Source organism: Rhinoderma darwinii, chromosome 2 (genome assembly GCF_050947455.1).
Source record: "Rhinoderma darwinii isolate aRhiDar2 chromosome 2, aRhiDar2.hap1, whole genome shotgun sequence".
Classification (NCBI taxonomy): domain Eukaryota; kingdom Metazoa; phylum Chordata; class Amphibia; order Anura; family Rhinodermatidae; genus Rhinoderma; species Rhinoderma darwinii.
In genome coordinates this window covers 290,548,151-290,575,002 of record NC_134688.1, presented here as the reverse complement: position 1 = coordinate 290,575,002, position 26,852 = coordinate 290,548,151, and the positions used below count along the sequence as shown (strand labels likewise).

Here is a 26,852-nt window from a genome sequence, read left to right as displayed (position 1 = left end):
TACATATGCCCTGATGCGCTCCGCCCAGCTTACATATGCCCTGATGCGCTCCGCCCAGCTTACATATGCCCTGATGCCCTCCGCCCAGCTTACATATGCCCTGATGCCCTCCGCCCAGCTTACATATGCCCTGATGCCCTCCGCCCAGCTTACATATGCCCTGATGCCCTCCGCCCAGCTTACATATGCCCTGATGCCCTCCGCCCAGCTTACATATGCCCTGATGCGCTCCGCCCAGCTTACATATGCCCTGATGCGCTCCGCCCAGCTTACATATGCCCTGATGCGCTCCGCCCAGCTTACATATGCCCTGATGCGCTCCGCCCAGCTTACATATGCCCTGATGCGCTCCGCCCAGCTTACATATGCCCTGATGCGCTCCGCCCAGCTTACATATGCCCTGATGCGCTCCGCCCAGCTTACATATGCCCTGATGCGCTCCGCCCAGCTTACATATGCCCTGATGCGCTCCGCCCAGCTTACATATGCCCTGATGCGCTCCGCCCAGCTTACATATGCCCTGATGCGCTCCGCCCAGCTTACATATGCCCTGATGCGCTCCGCCCAGCTTACATATGCCCTGATGCGCTCCGCCCAGCTTACATATGCCCTGATGCGCTCCGCCCAGCTTACATATGCCCTGATGCGCTCCGCCCAGCTTACATATGCCCTGATGCGCTCCGCCCACCTTACATATGCCCTGATGCGCTCCGCCCACCTTACATATGCCCTGATGCGCTCCGCCCACCTTACATATGCCCTGATGCGCTCCGCCCACCTTACATATGCCCTGATGCGCTCCGCCCACCTTACATATGCCCTGATGCGCTCCGCCCACCTTACATATGCCCTGATGCGCTCCGCCCACCTTACATATGCCCTGATGCGCTCCGCCCACCTTACATATGCCCTGATGCGCTCCGCCCAGCTTACATATGCCCCCACATTCTAAACTGAAATACCAGTAAAACACCAAGCAAAATCTGCGCTTCAAAAGCCAAATGGTGGGCTAACTGAGCCTGGCAGTGTGCCCAAATGGCAATTTATGACCACATATGGGGTATTACTTTATTCTAGAGAACCCGCTTAACAATTTATGGGATGTGTGTCTATGAGGGTACAAGCTGGGCACAACACATTGAGCGCTGAATTGGCATATCTGTGGAAAACAGCAATTTTCAATCTGCAACATCTATTGTTTACTGATTTTTGCAAAACACTTGTGTGGTCAAAATGCTCACTACACCCCTAGATAAATTCTTTGAGGGATCTGCCCAAACAGCAGTTTATGACCACGTGTGGGGTATTTCCGTACTCTGAAGAAATTGCTTTACAAATGTTACGGTGCTTTTTCTCCTTAATTTTTCATTTTCTCAAAAAAATATTGAACTAATTCTACGTCTTATTGGAAAATGTAATTTTTCATTTTCACTGCCCATTTTTAATAAAATCTGAGACACCTGTGGGGGGTCAAAATGCTCACTACCCCCCTAGATTAATTCCTCAATGGGTGTAGTTTCCAAAATGGAGTCACTTTTGGGGAGTTTCCACTGTACTGCTACCTAAGGGGCTTTGCAAAAGGGACATGGTGCAGAAAAACCAATCCAGCAAAATCTGCTCGCCAAATGGCGCTCCTTCCCTTCTGAGCCCTGATGTGTATTCATACAGTAGTTTATTACCACATATGGGGTATTTCCGTACTCTGGAGAAGTTGCTTTACAAATATTGGGGTGCTTTTTCTCCTTTATTTGATGAGAAAATGAAATATTTTGCCCTAAAGCTACGTATTAGTGGAAAAATTTTTAATCTTTCAAGTCTAATGAAATCTAAAACACCTGGGGGGTCAAAATGCTCACTACACCCCTAGTTGAATTCCTCTAGGGGTGTAGTTTCCCAAATGGAGTCACTTTTGGGGGGTTACCACTGTACTGGTACCTTAGGAGCTTTACAAATGCAACATGGTGCAGAGAAATCAATCCAGCAAAATCTGTACTCAGAAAGGAAGGCACGCCATTTAGCTTTTGGAGTCCTGCCGCTTGCCCAAACAGCAGTTTGACCACTTGTTGGGTATTTCCGTACTCTGGAGAAGTTGCTTTACAAATGTTGGGGTGCTTTTCCTCCTTTGTTGAAAAAATAAAAAATTCTGAGGTAAAGCTACATCTTAATGGAAAATAATGTAATTTTTCATTTTCACTGCCCAATTCTAATGAAATCTATGAAATACCTGTGTGGTCAAAATGATCACGACACCCCTAGATGAATTCCTCTAGGGGTGTAGTTTCCCAAATGGAGTCACTTTTGGGGGGTTTCCTTTATTTTTGCACCACAAGACCTCTTCTAACCTGACATGGTGCCTGAAATATAATTTAAGAAAAGGAAGGCCCAAAAATCCACTAGGTGCTCCTTTGCTTCTGGGGCCTTTGTTTCAGGCCTGTAGCACACTAGGGCCACATGTGGGATATTTCTAAAAACTGCAGAATCAGGGTAATAAATATTCAGTTGTGTTTCTCTTGTAAAAACCTTCAGTATTACAGGAAAAATTAAATTAAAATGGAATTTCTGCAAAAAAAAATGAAATTTGCAAATTTCCCTTCCACTTTGCTTTAATTCCTGTGACACGCATAAAGGGTTAAGAAACGTTCTAAATGCTGTTTTGAATACTTTAAGCGGCGCAGTTTTTAAAATGCGGTGATTTGTGGGGGTTTCTTATATATAAGGCCCTCAAAGCCACTTCAGATCTGAACTGTTCCCTAAAAAAATAGGCTTTTGACATTTTCTTGAAAATGCGAGAAATTGCTGCTAAAGTTCTAAGCCTTGTAACGTCCTAGAAAAATAAAAGGATGTTCAAAAAATGATGCAAACATAAAGTAGACCTATGGGAAATGTTAACTAGTAACTATTTTGTGTGGTATTACTATCTGTCTTACAAGCAGATACGTTTAAATTTAGAAAAATGCTAATTTTTGCTAATTTTCTTTGTTTTTCACAAAAAATATTAAATTTATCTACCAAAGTTTTTCACTAGCAAAGTACAATATGTCACGCGAAAACAATCCGAATCGCTTGGATAGGTAAAAGCATTCCGGAGTTATTACCACATAAAGTGACACATGTCAGATTTAAAAAGTGAGGGTGTGTCATTTGGTCCAAAAGTGGCTGCGTCCTTAAGGGGTTAAAGTCTATAGTAAAATATAAAATGCACTACACACAACTGCATTTTAGTTTGCAGCGTTTTTGTTGCAATTTTGTAGTCCGTTTTTTTTGTTTTTTGTTTTTCAAACGCAGCATGCTCTGGGTATGGTGTTTTTTCAGGAGGCTTTCCCGTAGACCTCTATGGCACTTCAAAAACACCATTAAAAAAAAGTGCATGTACGAAATGACACTAAATGAAAAACGCCTTAAAAAAAGCGCATGTTTCCTTTGAATAATGCTAATAATAATTTTTAGTTCTGTTTGTTCGTTTTTATGCAGTTTAAATTGCCATAAAATTTCTGTGTGAAGGAGGTCTTCGGCTTCATTCACATCTGCGTTGGGGTCATGGTCTGTCTGAGGTTTCCGTCAGAACGGGACCCTGAGCAGACACAAACTGACACAAACCAGATATTTCCGTTTCCATCACCATTGATTTCAATGGTGACTGAGCCGGTGCCTGTGGTTTCCGTTTGTGTCTGTTGTGCACCGAACCTGTCGTTTTGCCGGAAGCAATAGCATATTCGACTATTCTATTGCTTCCGGCAAAACAACAGGTCCGGTGCACAAGAGACGAAGGGAAACAACAGGCACCGGCTCAGTCACATTGAAATCAATGGTGATGGAAACGGAAATATCTGGTTTCCGTCGGTGTCCGTTTGTGTCTGTTCAGGGTCCCAGTCAGAACGGGACCCCAACGCAGATGTGAACGAAGCCATATGTATGCAATCTTGAGTTGTCACTTTATCTTCTTTCCATGACTCTCAACTTTCTTTAAGTTGAAGTCAGACATTCATAATGTGGCTGCATATTGGCATCTGTAATTCCTAGACCACATGTAGCTATGCTGAATCCTATGGTGATTTAATGTCCACCTTTATCTCCACCTAAAATGTGACCGCATTGCAGGTGGCCTCAGTTTGGTATTCGTATACTGTTTAGTTTTTTCAAGACTGTTCTTCTGTCCCCCGTCCCCCCTCCTCTACAGGAACACAGATGCCGCCGCGTCCTCCTAGTGGACAGTCAGATGGTTTAATTCACCCTACCATGACCCAGGCTGGTCTTGGGCAAGAGAGAGGTGAGATTTATTTATTTTTGTCCCATAATAAAACCCTCAGTTCACATAAAGCATTAGATTGATTATTTCACTCATCTGAAATAAGTAACAGACAAACTTGTAAGCTGAAGTTAAAGTGGAATGCCCTTTTTCAGTAAGTAATTGTCTGATTTCCATAGGGTACATGCAGAGGAATACTCAAATACCTCAGTATGGATCTCCACAGCCTGGCCAAGCACTTTCTCCACGCCAGTCATCTGGGGGCCAGATGCATGCTGGAATGGGACCCTATCAGCAGAACTCTATGGGTAGCTATGGACCTCAGGGAGGACAGTATGGTCCCCAAGGTGTGTTCTTTATGCAGAAAATATTATGTGGACTTGGCAGAGATATTCTGTTTTCATCAGAGCATATCTATTATGTTTTGCACTCAAGTGGCAAAAGATCCGTCCTCAACAATAGCAAGTAGTAGTAAGTTCTATTTTTAGTTTACACTTTTTGCTCTCTTTACAGGTGGCTACCCCAGGCAGCCGAATTATAATACCATGGCGAATGCAGGATATTCAGGGGGTGGCATGGCTCCTCTTGTTGCAGGTGGTCAGATGCATGGCCAAGGAGGCATGACACAATATGGGGGACGTATGGGCCCTTCGGCAATGGGCACTCGACCATATGGTCCAAATATGGGGAACATGCCACCACAGGTTGGAAGTGGGATGTGTCCACCTCCTGGTATGAATCGTAAAGCACAAGAAGCTGCTGGAATGCATGGCACTGCCAACTCTATACAAAGCAGGTAGGAATTTTAAATTACGCAAACTAAGTTGGCCTGTTTGGGTATTTGATTTATTTTTTTTCTTTTATACTTTTTTTTGTTTTTTTTGCTAACTGATGCAATTTATTTTTTTCCCCCTCCAGGTCACCTGGGTACCCTAGCATGAATCCAGCCGGGATGATGGGAGCTGGACCTCCATACGGTCAAGGAATGAATAGTATGGCTGCAATGATGAATACACAGGGACCTCCCTATATGGGAGGCAACATGGCCAACAACTCAGGTGAGCTTTAACATTGGTAGTACGTTGTTTGCACTTTAGCGGTGTTTTTATGATCAACTAATGGCAATTTCTTTGACAGGCATGGCTGGGAGTCCGGAACTCATGGGACTCTCAGATGTTAAATTGACACCAACTCCCAAAATGAATAATAAAGCAGATGGAACACCTAAAGCAGAGACCAAATCAAAGGTATTTTCGTGGTGAAGACGGTATAAAAAAAATAAATTTCCACCTTACTAATTCTTTTAAAAGACTACCTTTTTTTTAGTTTTGGTTTTCCCCACACACTGTTAACCATGACACAAGAGAATTTACATCTCTAATTTAGGCTCTGTTCACATCTAAACATTGTGTATTCCCTGACGTATGCCACTGCATAAAAATGTAGTGGCATACGTCAGCCATTGGCCACAATATTTATAAAAACCAAAACGCACTGAATAATTTTTTTTTTTATTTAAATTTTTTTTTGTGGTGACTCGCTATAAAAGCATAGTCTGCTGTTCTTTCCTATTTATACACTTTAAAAAAAAAAAAACCTTTGACATTCACTTAATTATTTTTTTATTAATTTTTCCAGTGTAACTGGGGCATTCATAGGAGCCCCAGTTGTAGGGCAAAAAAGGACTCCTGTAGTGTCCTTAACCAGTGGCAGAGCTGATCTGGGTGTGCTAAGGGGGGGCACCTGGCGAACATGTTGAGTGCGGTGTTTGGTAAAATCAGTCAGAAGCGGTCTTCTCTTTCTAGATTGCAGGAGCTTCAAACCTGTGCCGTACATTTTAGTGTTTTTTTTTTTAATGTATTTTTTATTAAAGGGTATTGTGTGTACTATTTATAAATAAAACTGAGTTCATTTAGTGCTCGCACTTGGGGTACGTCCACACATCACTTAATTGCTGTGGAATTCCTGTCCTTATTTCCCATGCGGGAATTTCACCCATATTACAGTAGCTGCAAAGTGGAGAAGAATTGTATAAATCTCAACACACAGAAAAGTGTGGAAATTGACCTGTGCTGTGGATTCTCAATCTACATAATGTCCATGTAGAACTTTGTCTCGAGAAACCCAGATGCAAATTATGCAGTGTTCACGCTGTGTGTGAACGTACTTTTAAATATGTCATTTTAAATGACATGTCTCTTAGGCTATTCTCACACACAACGTTAGGCCATGTTTATGGTGTAGTTGGCACCAAAAACACACAGCTTTGAGAATTTTGGGCTGGTCATAGAAATCAATTTAAGCGGCTCTGTGTAGACCAGTTAGCATGGACACAGCTGAAGCAATGTCTGCCGGTTCGTGAACTCATCAGTCGCTGTCAGAGGCGAAATTTTTTTATTTAAAGGCTTTTTTTTCGAAACTTTTGTTGTACCAATATACAATTAATACAAAACAAGACATTCAGAAAGGCATTAGTATCATAGAGAAATGTCAATCTAGAGCAGATTCATTATATAACACATACAGGAGATGTAAAATGACCATCTGATAGAGCCTATCTGAATCAAAACTAACGTTCACACACATTCATCCTTGTGCTCTAAACCACACACACACACACACACACACACACACACACACACACACACACACACACACCTCTCCGACCAAAAGGGGGCAACTCTGGGACACATCCACACAATGTATAAAGGTACCGACTTCCGACTGGCAGCGAAAACAACTATCCGAAGTCAATGCTCCCATCCTCTGAAGCCTAACTGGCGTGTAATAGATCCGATCAAAAACCGAGACTGTATTAGAAAATCCCTTGCACTCACCACTGAATCAAAAAGGATTCCACCTCCCGCCAGTCCTATGTCAAGTTAGGGACATCATCCCTATATCGCAGAAATGCCTTATAAAAGGGTTTAGTACCCATGGATGTAATGAAGGTGTACAATTGAGAGATCCGGAGCACCAATAAGGTCCTCTAGTCCAGAGAAACCCACCTGAGGTGACGTAGAGCCAAATTCAGCACATCGGCAAGATATGTTTAAAGTTGGGAGTGCACGGTTTTTATTATTGGTATATAACTACTTTGTGCGTTCTAACACAAGCTTCTGACATCACATTTGACTTTTTAATCTCATATGATTAGGATTAATATTATGGTTCGTGAGGACTGTGCATATTTAACCATTCTCTAAATTAGTTGTAATCCTTTGTTTTGCTTCTATCAACAGAAATCCAACTCCTCTACCACTACAAATGAGAAAATCACAAAATTGTATGAATTGGGGGGTGAACCAGAGAGGAAAATATGGGTGGATCGCTACCTGTCGTTCGCAGAAGAGAAGGCGATGGGCATGACTAATCTACCTGCTGTTGGCAGAAAGCCCTTAGACTTGTACCGTCTCTACATGTCTGTCAAGGATATTGGTGGACTCACCCAGGTCTGCTATTTATATATGTAAAAGTCTAATTTATTTCTAAAACTATATGGTTTTATTTTTCTTTCAAATTCCCCCATATTTTAATAATTTTTTTTCCCCTAATTCAGGTAAATAAAAACAAGAAGTGGAGGGAGCTTTCAACAAACCTAAATGTGGGCACATCAAGCAGCGCAGCTAGCTCTCTTAAGAAACAGTACATACAGTGTCTGTATGCATTCGAGTGCAAAATTGAAAGGGGTGAAGACCCGCCACCTGATATTTTTGCATCCGCAGAAGCAAAAAAACAGGCAAAACTCCAACCACCATCTCCGGGTAAGAACACATTTTAACATGCAAATGAAGATTACTACGGTGGTATTGGTTATCCTTTTTTGTGGTTTTTTTAGTAAAAAAAAAATATTTTTTGTTCCTATACAGCTGGCTCAGGCTCCATGCAGGGACCACAGACTCCGCAGTCCACAAGTAGCTCCATGGCTGAAGGAGGGGATCTAAAGCCCCCTACACCCGCATCCACTCCACACAGCCAGATGCCTCCCATGCCAGGCATGAGGTGAGCTTCGTCTTAAAAGTAGTAAGTTTCATGCTCCATTGAAAAGGAGATTCAAAAACCTTGAAGGCAGGTATACACAACACTCCTTAACTTGTAATCTGCTGAAAGGATGAAAAAAATGCCATAAAGGAAACGAATTCTGTACAGGGCAATGTGTACTGCCATGCACTCTTCTACCCATCCAGTATTTATGTATGCACCAATATTAATACATGTACAAATATTACTCTACGGTTTGGGACAGATTAACCCCACACAAATACGCCACGCTCCCTGGGACCATTACTCATGATGCCAACCTCTTGGAAGGGGGGGGGGGGTGAGCAGACTGGCTAGCGACTAAAATTTTAATCTATGGCATGCAGTTTCCCCTGTTCCAAATAAAGCCAAGAGCGTTTAAAGGGGCTCTCTGCAGGGAAAAGCCCCCATATATTATCTGAACATTAACTGCTTTTTGTAGAGCAGGTTCATTTCCACCTCCAGATGCTTTGGTCTGTGTGTGCATGACCGTATTTTGGTGAATTACTGTTCATGTTCCTCCCCTTAATGTTTCTGCATAAAGGAATAACTCTGTGGGCCTCCAGGATGCATATGACGGTTCAGATCCTTCTTACCAGAAACGAAATTCAATGACTCCTAATCCTGGGTACCAACCAGACATGATGGGCAGGATGCCTTATGATGCTAGCAAGGATCCTTATGGTGGTTTGAGGAAAGGTGAGCACTGAAGTTTGTCAGTGGTATCGAATTTGAACCTGCAAATTAAATGTCTCATTTTCCTTGGGTTAACCATTATTCTCCCCCCCCCCCCCCCCCCTCTTTTTCAGGTGCTGATCCTTTCATGTCTTCAGGACAGGGACCTAGTGGGACTATGGGAGACCCTTATAGTAGGGCGGCAGGCCCAGGTATGCCAAATATGGCTCAGCGTCAGCATTATTATGGCGGTTACGATAGAGTGAGGTTAGTATGCTGCAAAGTTTATTCTAGATAAACATATTAAACGTGTCACATTGCCTAAATGCCACAAACTTAACCTGTTTGTTTTGTTCTGCTGAAGGCCAGAACCTGGTCTTGGTCCAGAAGGAAACCTGGGGAGCGGTGCGACTCAGCCAAATATGATGCCTTCCAACACAGATAGTGGCATGTACTCACCAGGACGCTATCCACAGCAAAGGTTAGAAGAATTGTCAAAATTAGTTATGTAAAGGAACTCTCTTGCTCTAAGACCAAACGTAAAATTGGTCAGACCACTTGCTTTGAAAATGGATGACATTTCAATTACTTTATTTAATTGTGTCCCCCCCCCCTCGGCCTCTACCTTTTTCATTCTAGGCATGACTCTTACAGCAATCAGTACCCCACACAAGGTACATCAGGTAGTCCCTATCAAAGTCAACAGAACCCAATATATCAGCAGGTAAGCCATATGTAAAAAGTAAACCCTGTAATGTGGTCCTCCCTCAGTCATAATGCAGTTGTAAATCTTTGCATGTTCAAGTGGATAGGGCTGAGCTAGAATATCAAACACAGCCCATGGGCATGAGTGTTTGGCGATAAAAAAAAAACAAACAAAGCCCCCCCTTTTTTCCTTTTTTTTTTATTTATTTTTTTCTTGTACAACCATTTTATGGAGTCAAGTACTATTGCTTATCTCACAGCAGTTTGTTGCAGTCTTCACCCATTTATTCACTGATCAGTCCTTTTATAGCTCTCTGACCAAACTTTGACACTTTGATTTCCTATTTCATAAGACAAGATTGCTTACTTTATAAACTTTCTAATTCTTAGAACTACAAGCGTCCAATGGATGGTAGTTATGGCCCATCTTCTAAACGCCACGAAGGGGAAATGTACAATGCTCCTTATGCTGGGGCACAGAGTGGACAAAGTCAACAACAACCACAACCTCAACCGCAACAGACACCGGGGTCAGGGGTGCAACCTCCTACTGGACAGCCTTCTCCAGCTCCAAGTTCACAGCCTACTCAAGACCCTTATGGTCAATATGGGAGTGGTTATACACAAAGTGCAGGGGAGCGCAGGCCTGCACCCACAGGGCAGAATCAGTTTCCTTTTCAGTTTGGGCGTGAACGGGTGTCATCCACTCCAGGGAACAACACACAGCCACCTCTGCCAACTAGTGGAATGGGAGGCTCTACAGAAGGATCTCAACCTGGAGCCATGTGGCAAGGTCGAGGAGATATGGGCTACAATTTTCAGGGGAGGCCCGGTCCACCTCCAGCCAGCACGCAAGGACCTGGTTATCATTCTGGGCCACCTCGTGGAGATGATATGGTGCATTCAGACCAGCGACTTAGCCACGAGGGTCAATGGCCACCTCATGTTAACAGGCAGCAGCCCCCCTATGTGCCTGCCCCTGGCCCACCTCTGAGTCGAGCCCCACCACCGTCTGGATACCAAGCCTCCCCAAGCATGCCCAACCATTTGCCTCAGGTAGCTAGTCCAGCCACTCCTCGGCCACTGGAAGCCCACACCTCACCCAGCAAGTCCCCATTCCTGAAGATGCAGAAAGCTGGACCCCCTGTGCCTGCATCACATATTGTGCCCAGCCCATCCCAGCCACCTCTCATTCGCAGGGACATAACTTTCCCTCCAGGTTCGGTGGAAGCCACACAGCCTATACTGAAGCCACGGAGGCGCCTAACGTCAAAGGAAATTGGTATGTTACCGGAGGGAAGTTAACGTTTAGTCACTATTTACTTTTGAAAATATATGTGCGCTTTTTTTTTTTTAGCATGGCTAGAAGTCTCAAATAAGAATGAAGGCTTTAGAAACCTCAAATACACGACTAATGCATAGCAGCCAAATACTCAAAATAAGTATGTTAGAATGTGCATAGGAGTTCTCAAGCGAATTCTATCAACCAGAACGGAGGCTTGTTAGAATTTTATTGTCTGTGCAATTTAAGTGTCAGGTTTTGCTTAGAATGGACCACATTTAGTGTGCTACAACCTGCAACTGTTGGGAAGAATATATTGGTGTACAAAATGTTACAGGATTTTCTATTTTATAGAAAACTATTGTGAATGTATGGCTTTTTGAGGTCACTATCACTTTTAATAGGGACTCCAGAGGCTTGGCGTGTGATGATGTCATTGAAATCTGGCCTCCTTGCTGAAAGTACCTGGGCACTGGACACCATTAACATTCTTCTGTATGATGACAACAGTATCATGACCTTTAACCTCAGTCAGGTAAGGTTATACACTTTAATTGTATATCTTTTGTGGATATTTTCCGCTCTATCATGCTTGTGACAAATTTTCCTGTTTGCTCATGCAGCTGCCTGGGATACTGGAGTTGTTGGTGGAATATTTCCGACGATGCCTGATAGAAATCTTTGGGATACTCCGGGAGTATGAAGTTGGAGAGCCTGCACAAAAGACCCTACTTAACCCTTCCTCTAACGGCTCTCACAGCCCACTCATAGGTGATACAGAATCAAGTGATGAGGAGGACCCGCAACCATTGACAGATGGTGATACCCAAAGTGAGAATGAGGGTGAAGAAGAAAGGAAGGCCTATTCAGCTCCCTGCAATTCAAGTGAAGATACTCAGCGGCATACCAGCAAGTTTGACAAACTTCCTATAAAGATAGTTCAACGGGAAGACGCTTTTGTGTTAGACTGCTCGCACCAGTTGGGTCGTCGGCAAGAATTTGATAGTGGCCTCTTACACTGGCGAATAGGAGGGGGTGACACAACTGAGCACATCCAGACTCACTTTGAAAGACGTCATGAGCCCCTTTTTCGTAAACGTCCCCAAGCAAAGCGTCGGTCAAAGGAGCAGCAAGTTTCTGTTGCAGAGGATACATCTGCCACCATAGATGATGTCTTATGTTCCCGGTCAGGTTCTTTGCCGCCAGATTCTGGAGAAATTGCTGAAGAAGAATCTGAATTTCAACTAGGCGGTAGTCCTCCTCCACCACGCCCCAGGCGCGGGCTTAAAATTGTTGAGGATGAACCACGCAGCAAAGATGAAACCCCACTGTGCACACTGGAAGATTGGCAGGATGCTCTTTCTCGCCGTTGTGTGTGCATATCAAATATCTTGCGTAGCTTGTCTTTTGTGCCAGGCAATGACTTGGAAATGTCAAAGCACCCAGGACTGTTACTGCTCCTTGGAAAACTTGTGCTGCTCCATCACAAGCACCCAGAAAGGAAACTAGCACCCCTCACCTATGAGAAAGAGGACGACAGAGACCAAGGAGTTAGTAGCAATAAGGCTGAATGGTGGTGGGACTGTTTGGAGATGTTGCGTGAGAACACACTGGTCACCCTTGCCAATATATCTGGTCAGCTCGATCTTTCCCCATACCCTGAAAGCATTTGTTTGCCGATCCTTGATGGTCTGCTACACTGGGCAGTGTGTCCATCAGCTGAGGCTCAGGATCCGTTTTTAACGTTGGGTCCCAATGCAGTACTTTCTCCCCAGAGACTGGTTTTGGAGGCCCTTAGCAAACTGAGCATTCAAGATAGCAATGTGGACCTAATACTCGCCACACCACCTTTCAGTCGTCTCGAAAAGCTGTATGGAACATTGGTGAGGTTCCTAAGTGACAGAAAAAACCATGTGTGCAGGGAAATGGCAGTGGTGCTTCTAGCAAACTTGGCACAGGGTGATAGTTTAGCGGCAAGGGCTATTGCCCTTCATAAAGGCAGCATTGGTAACCTGCTAGGTTTTCTTGAGGATAGTCTGGCAGCCACTCAATTCCAGCAGAGTCAGGCTGCCCACTTACATGGACCCTCTGCCCCCTTTGAACCCACAAGTACGGACATGATGCGACGGGCCTCCCGTGCCCTGCTTGCTTTGGCAAAAGTTGAGGAGAACCATTCTGAGTTCACACTGTATGAGGCCCGTCTGCTGGACATCTCAGTGTCTCCACTAATGAACTGCTCTGTGTCACAGGTCATCTGCGATGTTCTCTTCTTGATTGGCCAGTCATGACAGCTGCAGTGGATAACTTCCCAGAATGGTTTGCTCCTCCCTTCACCGTAGAAAGGAATCCTCCCTGACTGTTGATTCCATACCCTCTTCCTTTCCTCCCTTTTTATTTATGCAAAAACTACGTCTCAATCCACTGTCCGCCCCAGAGAGGAAACCTGGTCACCCTTGTGGAATTTCCCACCCACTCTTCCTCTCTGTGTTTTGGTGTTAACCAAAGCTACTGTATTTCAGTGAATTATTATTATTATTATTTTTTTTTTATCTAGGGGAAGGGGCTCCACTGTAACTACACTTCCCTCCCCAAGTCTACTGTTTATTAGGCCCACAACAGCCAAGGGATGGGCTCCATATTCTAAGGAGATAAAGACTTCTGAATCATCAAGGAAGGAGAAGCATTCTCTTCTTTATCCTAAAATTAACTTGCCCTACTCCTCACCTTGCAATCTTTTAGACTAGAATTTGTGTGCCCTGAACCTTTAAACGGAAGAAAAAAAAAAAAAAAAAAGAGAACCCTGAAGAGAGACATTACCTTTTTAACTGTGCTGAGAAACCCCGCAGAATCCAATCGGAGCTGGAAAAACCCACAACCTCAGAGACTCCAGATGTAGGTTTTTAAATGGAGAGCGGCAAAGGTCGCTTTTAGTTTCCGGAGGAGGAGAGAGAGACGCAGAGAAGTCGCTTTTCCCCCAAAGTTTCATGTGAAGCAACACCCTTACCTCTTTAAACTTAGATTGTAATAATCGGAGATCGCCTCTTATAACTGGTTTTAACCTTTAGCTTGTAGGTTGCAAGCTGCGATGTCTGTATATATATGATGATGTACATTAAAGACACACCTCTTGTATTCCCCTCAATATTTCCTCACTTAACCCTCACCACCCTCACAAAGCTCTTTCCTGGATCTATGGGAAAAAAAAGGAGGAAGGGTCACGGTTACTTTCCCTAAGGCCCTTCCAACCACCCTCCCAAAGGAGGGAACATCTTATAGATGGTTTGACCCACAGAGCAGCAACCCTACCCATCACCTTTTCCCCCTTTCAGCCTTTGTATATCCAGCAATCCTATCAACTTTTACTTTTTTTCCATTTCCAATCAAGGTGTGAGTTTTTTTTGTTTGTTTTTTTTTTTTAGTTTCAGTTCCAACAATTTGACTTTTTTTTTTCCAGCGATTTCTGCATATTTGTAGCTCTGAAAAAATGTAAATTTCAGCCTATTCCTTTTACTTGTTTTATTTTTGCTTAATGATATATCATTTATTCAGTATGAAATCTTTATACTCTATGTTCCCGTGTTAAGAATAAATGTACATTAAATCTTGTTAACAGAGTTGTGAAGAGCTTTTCTATAAATTAAGTTACAAATCCTGAAAAATGCACAACTGCTAATGTTTAAGTTCATGTTTCAGCACAGTGGAATTGCTAGGCTACTGTTTCCCTTCATTACTTTCATTTTTGTATTTGCTGGATTTCTAGGATTGATCACCTAACCTAGATGTGAATATGGAAGTATTTTTGTATGAAGCAAGACTACGACTTTAAATATGATTATGTCCTAACATGACTGATGGGGCCAGGTAGTGTTTGTAGTTGGTCTGTTCTGCTTCTCCCGTCTGTCACGCCAGATGTGAAGAATTAGAACATCCTTAAAGGGTCTTCCGGGACCTTTCTATTGATGTCCTATCCTTAGGATAAGCCATCAATATCACATTGGTGTTGGTCCGACTCACGGCACCCCCACCGATCAGCTGATTTGAAGTAGCCGCGGTGTTCTGGTGGCCTAATTATTGCTTACTAGACACAACTCCAAACATTCCCGTAGTGTCTGTGCCTGGTAATGCAGCTCCCGGTGAATGGGGTTGAGCTGCAGTATCGGGCACAGCCACTACTTAATGTAGACAGTTGTGCCTGGTAAGCAATAAAGAGGCCACAGCATTCACCGGAGTGACACGGCCCCTTCAGCTAATTAGTGGAGCTGCCGGGAGTCAGACCCCACCGATCTGATATTGATGACCTATGCTAATGAAAGCTCTTCAGTAGGAGAGTCGTGGAAAACCCTTTTAACTGTTTCTTCTGGGTTCTTCAACAAGGTCCCTTGTCATAAATTGTAAAAATAAACGTTTCAATATACTTACCATTTTAGATTCACTCCTGTTTCTGTGCTGATGCTCTGTTTGTTCTGCTGTTGCTCTGCCCTTTAACCGGTTGAGGACTGCCCACTGTATATATACAGTGCAGGTTCAAGCTTGCTGCCCCAGCGATTGGGCAGCTAAATGTCACGTGCCCAGCAGAGAAGGCACCGCTATTGTGTCTGCAGCCATGTACACGGCGCTCCAATAACTGCTGTGTATAGAAAAAAGGCAGCTGTAGCTACTGGTCAGTTGATTGCCGAGATGCCATTAGTAGGAGACTGCTGCTGGGTCTATCTAGACCAGGGGTCTCAAACTTGGCAAGGTAAATGGGTCGCACATAGAAAAAATGTGAAGTTGACGGGCCGCATTACCTTCAAATTTGATACAATACAAAATTATTAATCAATTAGTTATTTGAACTACTTTAACAAGACTACATTACTATCATAATAGTGCTAGGCTTAAACTTACCGGAAATTTGCGAGTTTAGTCCACGTGCTTATTTTAACAATTCAGTTTTCCAGTTTAGAGGTCGCTAAATGCAGTCTGGCTGCTCAGTTGGCAGTGTTTAGCAGACACACCAATGTCCAGATTGGGCAGCCCCTCTGTAGCTGGTGCCACAGTGCCCTCTGTAGCTGGTGCCACAGTGCCCTCTGTAGCTGGTGCCACAGTGCCCTCTGTAGCTGGTGCCACAGTGCCCTCTGTAGCTGGTGCCACAGTGCCCTCTAGGAGTGGAATCCCCAGCCAAAGCGCTCCGGCCGTAGATACCTCTACTGGAGGAGCCCCTTCTGTCGCTGTCCATATCGTCTTTGGACCGTGACGTCCGGGGATCCTTCTCGACCGGATTCCCCAGCCAGAGCGTTGCCAACGCTCGGGCCGGGGATTCCTCTGCTGGAAGAGCCCCTGAAGGCACTGTCTAAATATGGACGGTGACTTCATGGGAACCCCAGTCCGAGGGTCGGCAGCGCTCTGGCTGGGGATTCCACTCATAAAGGGAGCTCCAATGGAGCTAACTACAGTGAGGGGGGTGTAGCGCTGTCGTCAGGGTGGGGTGTGTGGGACTCTATCTACAGGGGAGGTTGCATTATCTACATGGGCCTGTGTGGCCATTGCTTACCTACCACCAACTATCCAGCAGGAAAGGGGCTCCTCCTTCGGCCTGCGCTCTCTTCTCCCGAAGGAGCTTCGGTGCTCCGCGGGCCGCAGATGACAGCCTCAGGGGCGGCGTGTTTGAGATCCCTGATCTAGACCTAGCACAGCCCTAACAGCTGTTTTTTTGGGGGTTTTTTTTATTTATTTTTTTCTCTCTCTAACGCTTGCTGTTGTGCAGAGCCAGTTACATTGGTAAAGTATAGAGTAAAAAAAAATAAACTGAAATAATGGTCTCCCCAAACGTTTCTACTGATATCTGAGGGACAGGCCATAATAAAAATTTAAAATTTATTGTAAACGATGACTATCGCAAATAGTCTATTCTAGGAGAACACTATTTTATGACCAGAAACAAATAAGTTAAAATGTGAGGTGTTTGCTTTTTTTTTTTTTTTTTTTTTTTTTACTATTTTTGTATTTCATAACTAAGCCTAAAAAAAAATAAAAATCTGTGTATAAAAATAAGAAATGACACCTGCAGTGATCACTAAAGAATTTAGTAAAAAATAACATCACTGGCCCAACAAATGAAGTTATATTTAACACATGGCTAAACAGTGCATGGTCCTGAACCGGTTAATGAGGTGTCATCCATACAGTGACACTGGACAACTTGTCACCCAAGCCGGCCACTGAAGACTACTCCAGTGAACTGAGAACCGGTGGGAGACACTGAGCAGTGGTGTGGGAACGGGGAATCCTAAAGGCAAGTATATTGACAAGCAGTTGTGTGTTTTGTCTTTGGAAATAGAGACCTTGTTTAAAGGAGTGGTCTGGTTTAAAAAACCTGTTTTTATATAACCTATATGGGTATTCTGAGTTGATAGTTGGTGATAGTCTGTTCAGGATCCTCATCTCTTGGCCATTTTGTGAAGCGCAGTTCTAAAAAGCGTCTCTACAGATGCTGAGTGTTCCTGCCCCAACTGTCCTACATTATCCGAAAATCTATTCCTTTAAAGAGGTTTGGGTAATGGGGGTTTTAATTTACAGCAGTTCCATAATCTACAGTGGATATAAAAAGTCTACGCACCCCTGTTAAAATGCCAGGTTTTTTGTCATGTCAAAAAATCGGTACAATATGAATAATTTCAGAACTCTTTCCATCTAATGTGACCCATAATATGTACAATTCCATTGAAAAATACTGAAATCATTTAGAGGGTAAAAATAAAAACTACAATAATATGGTTGCATAAGTGTGAACACCCTTTTATAATTGGGGATGTGGTTGTGTTCAGAATTAGCCAATCACTTTTAAACTCATGTTAAATAGTAGTATACAGCTGTCATTATTTAAAGTGATTGAGTAACCCCATATAAAGTTCAGCTCTTCTATTCGGATTTTCCTGACATTTTCTTTGTTGCATATGACGGCAAAATCCATGGTCCGTAAAGAGCTTACAACACATCAAAGGGATCTGATTGTTGAAAAGTATCAGTCAGGAGAAGGGTACCAAAGAATTTCCAAGGAATTAGATATACCATGGAATAAAGTGAAGATGGTCATCAAGAAGTGAATTACATCTGGCACAGCAGTGACATTACCAAGATCTAGACGTCCCTCAAAACATGATGAAAAGACAAGACGAAAATTGGTCCAGGAGGCTACCAAGAGGCCTACAGCAATATTAAAGGAGCTGCAGGACTTTCTGGCAGCTACTAGTTGTGTAGTGCATGTGACAACAATCTCTGTATTCATATGTCAGGGCTGTGGGGTAGGGTGGCAAGACTGAAGCCTTTTCTAACAAAGAAAAACAGACTAGACTGGCTATGTTTTGCAACGACCTACATCAAGTCTGCCAAAAGCATGTGGGAAAACTTGTTATGGTCTGATGGGACCAAGGTTGAACTTTTTGGCCATAATTCCAAAAGGTATGTTTGGTGCAAAGCCAACACTGCACATCACCAAAAGAACACCATACCCACAGTGAAGCATGGTGGAGGCAGCGTTATGCTTTGGAGTGGTTTTTCTGGAACTGGGGCTTTTAGTCCTGGTGGAGGGAATTAACAGTTCCAAATATTGGCAGAAAACCTGCACGCCTCTGCTGAAGGTGGAGAGGAATTTCACCTTTCAGCACGACGACACAAAGAATACCTCCAAATCAACAAACGAATGGCTTCACCTGAAGAAGATCAAAGTTTTGGAATGGCCCAGCCAGAGCCCAGACCTGATCCCATTGAAAATCTGTGGGGTGACCTAAAGAGTGCTGTATACAGGAGATGCAGTCGGACAGATTTGGAGCGCTTTTGCAGGGAAGAGTGGGCAACAATTGCCAAGTCAAGATGTGCCATGCTGATAAGACTTCTACCCAAGAGGACTGAATGCTGTCATAAAGTCAAAGGGTAATTCAACAAAGTATTAGTTTAAAAGTATGGAAATTTATGCAACACCATTACTTTTGTTTTTTATTTTTCCACCCTAAAAGAATTCAGTTTTTTTTAAATCCAATTGTACAGTTTATAGGTGACATTAAAGGTGGAAAAAGTGCTGAAATTATTCATCTTGTACTGATTTTTTGTGACAAAAACCTGGCGTTTTTTTTAACAGGGGTGTGAAGACTCTTTATATCCACTGTATGTAACAAAAGGTGACAATACTAATCAAATTAATGTATCACATTTCGGTTAAGCTATAGTAAAGTTATTTCATAGTAGTATAGTTTACCAAATATCTATTCCTCCCCTTCATTCTTTGCCGTTTTGACTCTACTTGCCTTTATACCACTATACCCTGTAGGATTCACTCCTGGTTTTGCCCAAAAAAAAAAAAACATGCAAGAGCTGCACCAAAACAGCACTTGAAGGTAGGCTGGGCGATTTTGCCAAAAAATTAAACCTACATTTTTTTCAACATTTTGGGTGATTTTCAATTTTTTATATTTTTCTTTTTTTTTTTCTTTCTGTTTATCAGTAATACCAAAAGATGTCATTTTCTTTATATAAATAACTTTAACATATATTGCTATAGTTGTAATTTCACAACTTAACCTCTGCAAATACTTTTTCAGAAATACCATTGGAAAAATGTCTCTATATAGTTGATTATAAATTGTGTTCCCCGGCAGGGAGCAGGTTAACAATCTATAATCAATGATGCGCCGTGGACACTAACATAACTCTCTGCCTGTCACCACCTCCGCTGATCTCAGACATTGCAGTGAGAACAGTGTAACTTGCAGCAGGGCCGGGCAGATAGAGCTGAGCGGGCATTCTGAGGTGAGGTGACATCAGTGTCTGAAGTGTGAGGAGGACCCTGTGCGGTACTGGCCCCACCATGGACGGTTAAATGACATTTAGGCCCGATTCACTCGACCGTGAAAAACCGTCCGCGTCAGCCCGATCACGGTACATGTGAAAGGGACTCCTGGCATCAGTCATTTAGGCACATGACCGTGAAAAATGATGGCCATTAAAGTTTTTCATGTCCATTTTGCATCAGGGTCTCCAAATTTTCATCCATTTGGTAGTTAAAAATAAATAAAACTAAAATGGATTTCATTTGTCAGGTTTTCTTTGTCCCAATCTCCTGAAACGCCAGTGCCCTTGTAGATAGTGCCGCAATATCCCTATAGATAGTGCCAACATAGTGGCATAGTGCCTACATACAGTGCCCACGTGTAATGACAGTGCACACATATAGTGCCACAGTGCCCACATGTAATGAGTGCCCACATAATGCCACACCCAAATATAGTGCCACAGTGCCCATGTTGATATTGGCACAACCCTTGTAGATCGCACCCCCCCCCCCTTCCTTGTAGATCGCACTGCTGTAGCTGCCACTGGGAGCTGAATCACTGGCAAGAGGTTGCCGACGCTTTGGCCGGGGATTCAGATCCTAGTGGGAGCTATAGCGGCGCAATCTATAAGTGGTGGGATATGCAAGGGGGTGTGGCTATATACGAGGAGTCTGCTTCCCCATGGAAGTGCTGTTCCATGGGGAAGCAGAGACCGGTTGGGGCAGACCAGGCAGTGACGAGGCGGTGGAACTTCCCCCTGCAGTGCAGCGCGACGTTGCCACTACTGAATCATTTCAACGATTTTGCTAAACCGAATTGTGGGAGTCCTTGAGGGCAAATTAATGCAATTGAATCGCACAGCCCTACTTGAAGGACTTTAACTTGATACTGCTTAGAGTTTAGCTTTAGGTAGGTAATGCTTAGATGGCAGCAAGTATGCAGGAAATGGAGCATGCGATACAATAACATCATTCGTTTGTTAGGGTGCAGTCACACGTAGCGTAATTTTTGTTGCAGAAAAATCTGCTGCAGAAGTTTACACCATGTATACCGATGGGTGAAACCAAAATCATAGGATTAAGTGCTATGTGAATTTATGCACTGCCAAAGACTTCTGCTGTGGAATTACTGTGGCATATTTTTTGTGGCATAGTTTTACGCCACGTGTGACTGCACCCTTAGCGTCTAATTCTGAATGCATACATGACCATCAGACATTACAGCATAAATTCACATGAATATACGGGAAGTCTGAACTGATCACTGGTTTTGAGAAAATAACATTTGCCTTTTTTGATATCTACGTTACAGATTTTTTTTTATACCTCTGTGGAACACTTAAGCTTATTAGTGTAAATAACTTCATCTGAGCGGGGCAACTATTTTGCCATCTATTTGACGCTTGGCCTTCTACATCAACCAAAAACTGCATGTTGGTACTGTTATGAAATATGAGATGAAATGGGTCTCCATATCTTATAAAGCGTTGCGAACACCCAGCTACAATTGTGCCGGGACAGCATTACTTTAGGTTATTAGAGTGCACTATTATCTAGAACTCCCAACAGAGATTATGCTTAAAATATGCTGTAGTAGTTCTGGGATTGTTGGTGTTGGGTGCGAGACCAATTCAATTTAATTATGGATCGGGAAAGTTGCAAAATGCTGCAGGAGATGTCCCTTCTTTAAAGAGGTGTTTCCGGTGCTCTTCATGTTAGTTACAGTACAATTATCAGAGCAGTCTCGTCTAAGGCTGGGTTCACACTGCCTTTTTATTGCGGTTTTTTTGGCATGAGTTTTTGGTTGATAAACGCCCATGTCTCAATGGTAGTTCATCGATCAAAACAAAAACATGCTGAAAACGCAACAAAAACAAAGTGTAAACCCAGCCGAAGGCCCTGTTCACACGGAAACCGCGTCGGAAAACGTGCCAAAAAACAGCCAAAAATGCCTCCCATTGATTTCAATGGGAGGCTGAGGCAGTTTTTTCCCGCAAGCGGGAAAACCATCTTGCAGGAAAAAGAAGCGACATGCCATATCTTCGGGCGTTTTATGTCTCTGACCTCCCATTGACATCAAGGGGAGGCAGAGAAAGCGTATTTTGCTGCGCTCCATGGCCGCGGGCAAAAAAAAGCCACGGAAATCACGGCAAACTGCATGCAGGCAGGTCAAAAATTCCAGATGAAATTTTGAGGCAGAATTTTCTGCCTGCAAAAAAACTGAACAGGGCCTGATAAGCCCTCGTGTGTGTTCATCAGGGTGAGGACAGATTTTTAGCCCCTGGAAGTTAACAAAGGTTTCTATTAAATGACAGCCAGCAGAGATCATGAAAACAGAGGAATGGATACAGACGGTGTGATGGAAATAAAAAGGGTTGTCGAGATATGAGAGACCTTTATGGAGGAAAATGGGGATCTTTGGAGCGTTGGTGCATTTTTAGATTAGTATTGTGCATAGGAGTTGGTCCTAAACACGGTAGTGGTGCAAGTCTTTAATTAGGCTTGTTTCACACACAGCGGTTTTATGTGTTTTCTTGTGCGGCTAGATATAACTTGGTTTATAGTAAATTATAGAAAGCAGTGTACGCCAGCAATGTTGCTTGTACTTTTTTTTGCTGCGTTTCTGAAAACTTTTTTTTTTTTTACAAACGCCATTCTTTGGGTGTAGGCTTCTCTATAGGACTTCAAAAACGCCAGAGAAAAGTGCAAAATGACACTAAAACGGCAGAAAAAAAACTTCATTTTTAAAAACCGCTGGCATTTTAAAATACTTTCTTTTTATCATGCAGTTAACATCAGAAATAAACTGTGTAAAGGAAGTCTTGTGTTTTTTGATTTTTGTAGTTTGACATTTTAGTCAGTATTTTGCAAATCACAACCAGGAATGAAATCAGTGTGAATGAGGCATAAGGCACCATGCCTGTAATCACCATCTGTGATTACGGGCGGACAGTCACCAGCATTTGTGGGCCGTGCTCCCATTATAAAAGACCTGCCCTATTATTTACGTAAACTTTGTACGGCCCGGACACCTTCCCATAAATATACTGAAAAGTGTCCCATCCGCAATAGAAATGAATGGGTCCACCAGGGTTTCACAATTCCAGCCCTTACGTTTCCTCAACATGTCATGTTTTTAGGATTTCCTATAAAGAGGATTTTAGTCTGTTTAACTTATTATGCAAAAAAAGAACTAAACAATTTTACAATATACTTTCTGTATTTATACAAAATAGAATATTAATTTTCTGAACTGGACACCCCATTTAAAGGGGTTTTTCGCTTTAGAGCAGCCCTACTTGTTAAAAGGGTCCCTTGACCAATAAGCTGATCAATGTCCCCCTGAAGGGACTTCCAGTGATAAGTTGTAACCTGTGGGGAAACCTGGCAGTAAAGGGGGTTTTACACATTATTATCGTGCAGATGAACGAGCGAATGCTCGATCATCTGCTGGTCGTATCGTTTTAAAAAAACTAAAAGATTATCTTTGTCGGCAGCGCATCTCCCTGAATAGGGAGACGCGCTGCCGACATAATGTATGGGGACGAGCGATCGGAGTAACAACCGCTCATCCCCATCCATAGCTCTGTGTGTCAGGAGCAAGTGAGCGCTGATAAACGGTCTTGTTGATCGGCGCTCGCTGCACCAGCCGATCAACAGCCAGTGTAAAAGGGCCTTAAGGCTACGTACAGTAAAGCATGTCCGATTTGTGCGCGGTAACGCAGGCATTTTTCCTACATTTCTTATCAGTGTGCAGCATGCGCTTTATACGTCTTCAAGCCTTTTTTTTTTCCTCTGCTTTTCAGTGTATATGATGCGTGAAACACTTAGAGCACACGGATGTCGTCCATGTGCTGTACGTAGTTTTCACGCATCCATAGACTTCAATGGGCGACTAGGTGCGTGAAGTCGCACCAATATAGGACATGCAGTGCGTTTCACTGTAAGTGATTTCAGCACACGGATGAGTATTGCTCTATTTTGAATGAGCCTAAATGTTCAATTTCCCTGCTGTGCCACCACAGGGGAAATTAAGCATTACACAGTGAGGCCGGATTCACACGAGCGTGTGCGGTCCGTGATATACAGACCGTATGCTGGCAGTATTGCCCGGACCGAACACACTATGACGCTAGGAGTCCCTGCCACGCTGCGGGAAAACTGTCCCGGACTGTAATCATGTTTACAGTACGGCACAGTAGTTCCGCAGGGAGGCTGGAAACCTAGCGTCGTACATAACTATAATGCTAGGAGCCCGGCTACCGAACACACTCGTGTGAATCAGGCCTGACCATTCATAGGGTTGTCTTTGTAATACAGGACATGTCCTCCAGGGCGAGCGAGGTTTGTAGCCGCTTTCCACTGCCCAGGTATATGGATAGTGAACGGACCCCCTCACTCCCCCCCCCCCCCCCCACACTCTTTAACTCCGAATTCCACTTATAGGGTATATGAAAAGTATTTTATAAACTGGACAACTCCTTTTAAGGTTCCACTGGTGATTTTTTTTATAACAGCCGCTGGTGTGTTTTCCTGTAATCTCAAAGCATGATTTATCGGTTCTTGAGGACTAAAGTTAAGATGTTTAGACTGTGAAAGATGAACCGTGGCTGACTGCTAGGATCTATTAACTTTTTAAAAAATATACATTGGACAGGGGGACCCTAAAACAGCGGATTCACGGCATAGGAGGGCATCGGAAATTATTACTCTATATAAACTGTCAGATTAACACTTAAATAGGACACTCTCCCAACACAACTGTTACGTCTGGACCACTACTTCTGCTTGACCAGGGTTCAGAGTGCATGGAGTTGGTATGATTCCTTTCTTCTGTGTCTACTATACCCAAATACATCTGAATACAAAAACCATTCTCTGGCACAACTGAACTAGCTAAGATTTTTTTGAAACGCGAGTCCTCACTTGAAGTTGGAAGATTTGAGTAACCAATGGTACCCAGTTGTGTGCCCACTCTCCCCAACAAAGGAATTAGAACTTGGGCCTGAATTGTAATGGCTTACATTGGGTACATGGCGTATCTCGTACTGTTCATTTCATCTATTAGGGAGTATTTGACTTGTATTTTTCAGACTGTATTATATGCTCTCATATTCTCAAACTGCTGCTATGCAACATTTAGTCGTCTGGTACTAAGCAAATCCATGCCTCCAGGCAGATGTGACATTTTGAAGCAATCTGTACATGTATTTTCTTTTTTTTTTTTTGTCTGCTCATGTGGTTTTGCAGCGTGGCCCAATACAGCATTCGAGGACAGAGGGGAACTTTTTTGGCTGGATTCACAAAGGACAGAAATGTGGTTTGGTTTGCTTGTTTTTTTTTTGTAACAAAATCCTCTTGTTTTACGTGTGTATTTTGCTGCGGATTTCACTCCACTCTGCATTTCAACCTTTTCAATGTAGGAGAACATCCAGTACAGAATAAGTATGCAGCGGTTTTGACAAAGTGCAGCATTCCCTGATTCCTGTCCAGAAAATTCAGCAGCATGTGGATGAGATTTGTTCACATCTCATCCACATGGCTGGTACTGTAATACGCTGCGGGTTTTCCTTGCAGTATTTCCGTCCTGTGTGAATAGCCTTTCAAGAGCTTTTCCTACTCCCCTCTGAAGGGGAACTAAAACCACCGAACCTTAGTGGGTCCTGATATTGTGACCTAATACATGAGAAATGGGTGGATGTTCTGGAGTGGGTCCTATAATGCCTCCTAAAGTTGTTTTTTTGCTGTGAATCTTAAGTGGCATATCGCTAGAGTATGCCATAACATTGTGACTACTGAGCGCCTTTTGGCTTTTGTCCTGCATAGCCATGCTCCCGTCTTCCTGCTATGTTGAGATTGAAATGTATGGAGCTGTGTTGTCTCTGCTCCCAGCAACCCACTGCATTGTTGTGCTGGGAAGAAAACCTCTATGCAGTAGCTGCAGCTCTGCTAGTACCCCTTTATTCCGAGGATTGGTGGGGGTACCAGCACTCACACCCCATACCCACCGATCGGGAAGTAATGGTATATTGTAGCAGGTGGGAAAACTTGACCAATGGAATCAACTGACCAGCTTGGTGAACTTTAAATGTTCTTTGTGAGAGACCACCCTTTATTACCTCTCCCCTGTTCTAGTGATCGGTATCACCTATCCTGTGGAAACCCCTTAATGCGTTATTTATATGGTCATATCCGTGCCGGGGGGTTTTCTGCCTTCCCCTGAATAACCAGATCAACAGGTTAGTCCACTTGTGGCTATATATGTGTGGGATAACATGGACACTGAACTAAAATCCTTCATGTAAGCCCCCCACCCATAAATAACTGAGTGGACTGCAGATATTGGTAGCAATACACATTCACATCAGGACTCCGTTTATGAGTTTTCCGTCAGGGGAACCCAGGAACGGAAACCAAACAAACGTGGCTTCAGTTTTGGTTTCCGTTTATGGATTCCCCTGACTGAAAGCTCAGACAGAGCTCATAAACGGAGTCCTGATGCAGATGTGAACGAAGCCTCGGGCCCCATGCACACGACCGTAGATTTCATCCATCCATAAAATGTCCGTAGTGTATCCGTATTTACGGATCGCAAATGATATGCAACATCTGCAAACCTGGCGTCTAGAAACACTTCCGTAATTACGGACGGCTACAGGTGCACATCTGTAGCCATCCAGAATTACACGAAGTACCCATAGACTTTTATGGGGAGTCCGTGCTGTAATTACGGACAAGAATAGCACGTTATATATTTTACGGAACGGACACCCGTCCGTAAAATAACAGAAAGTTGTCCGTAGCCCATAGAAATGAATGGGTCTAATTAGGCCTGAAAAATACGGTCATGTGCATGGGGCCTTACAGAGCTTGGAAGAATCGTGTGTTGTGCATAAACCGTTTAGGTCATGGAGATGGGATATAGATTTAATAGCGAGGGCCGTTCGACATGGATGTTGGATTTTTTTAATTTGTGTGGTGGCTTTCGGGTTAGGGTCATCCAGAGCGTTTGAAACCGTGTGCCGGCGCAGCTTGTGATTGGATAATGGCTGATTGTGCAGCTAAACAATTGTTAATGGCCGTGTGTTTGTAAGTAAAATTGGTGTTTAGCTGGAAAA

The 26,852-nt window shown here is 43.4% G+C and overlaps 1 protein-coding gene across 2 annotated transcripts in view; it reads left to right on the top strand.

Moving 5' to 3' along the window:
* The window catches only part of ARID1A (AT-rich interaction domain 1A), an 80,443-nt gene extending 65,097 nt beyond the window's left edge, over window positions 1–15,346 (top strand). For both annotated transcript variants that reach the window (XM_075853454.1, XM_075853453.1), the window contains 15 exons: window positions 4,178–4,267; window positions 4,426–4,593; window positions 4,760–5,042; window positions 5,165–5,304; window positions 5,384–5,493; window positions 7,489–7,698; window positions 7,806–8,010; window positions 8,116–8,248; window positions 8,811–8,965; window positions 9,076–9,208; window positions 9,306–9,422; window positions 9,581–9,665; window positions 10,037–10,928; window positions 11,333–11,463; window positions 11,552–15,346. In XM_075853454.1, coding sequence (XP_075709569.1) covers window positions 4,178–4,267; window positions 4,426–4,593; window positions 4,760–5,042; window positions 5,165–5,304; window positions 5,384–5,493; window positions 7,489–7,698; window positions 7,806–8,010; window positions 8,116–8,248; window positions 8,811–8,965; window positions 9,076–9,208; window positions 9,306–9,422; window positions 9,581–9,665; window positions 10,037–10,928; window positions 11,333–11,463; window positions 11,552–13,216 — 4,517 coding nt within the window. In that variant the 3' untranslated portion in view covers window positions 13,217–15,346. The remainder of the gene's footprint in view (window positions 1–4,177; window positions 4,268–4,425; window positions 4,594–4,759; window positions 5,043–5,164; window positions 5,305–5,383; window positions 5,494–7,488; window positions 7,699–7,805; window positions 8,011–8,115; window positions 8,249–8,810; window positions 8,966–9,075; window positions 9,209–9,305; window positions 9,423–9,580; window positions 9,666–10,036; window positions 10,929–11,332; window positions 11,464–11,551) is intronic.
* The last annotated feature ends 11,506 nt before the right edge of the window (window positions 15,347–26,852 follow it).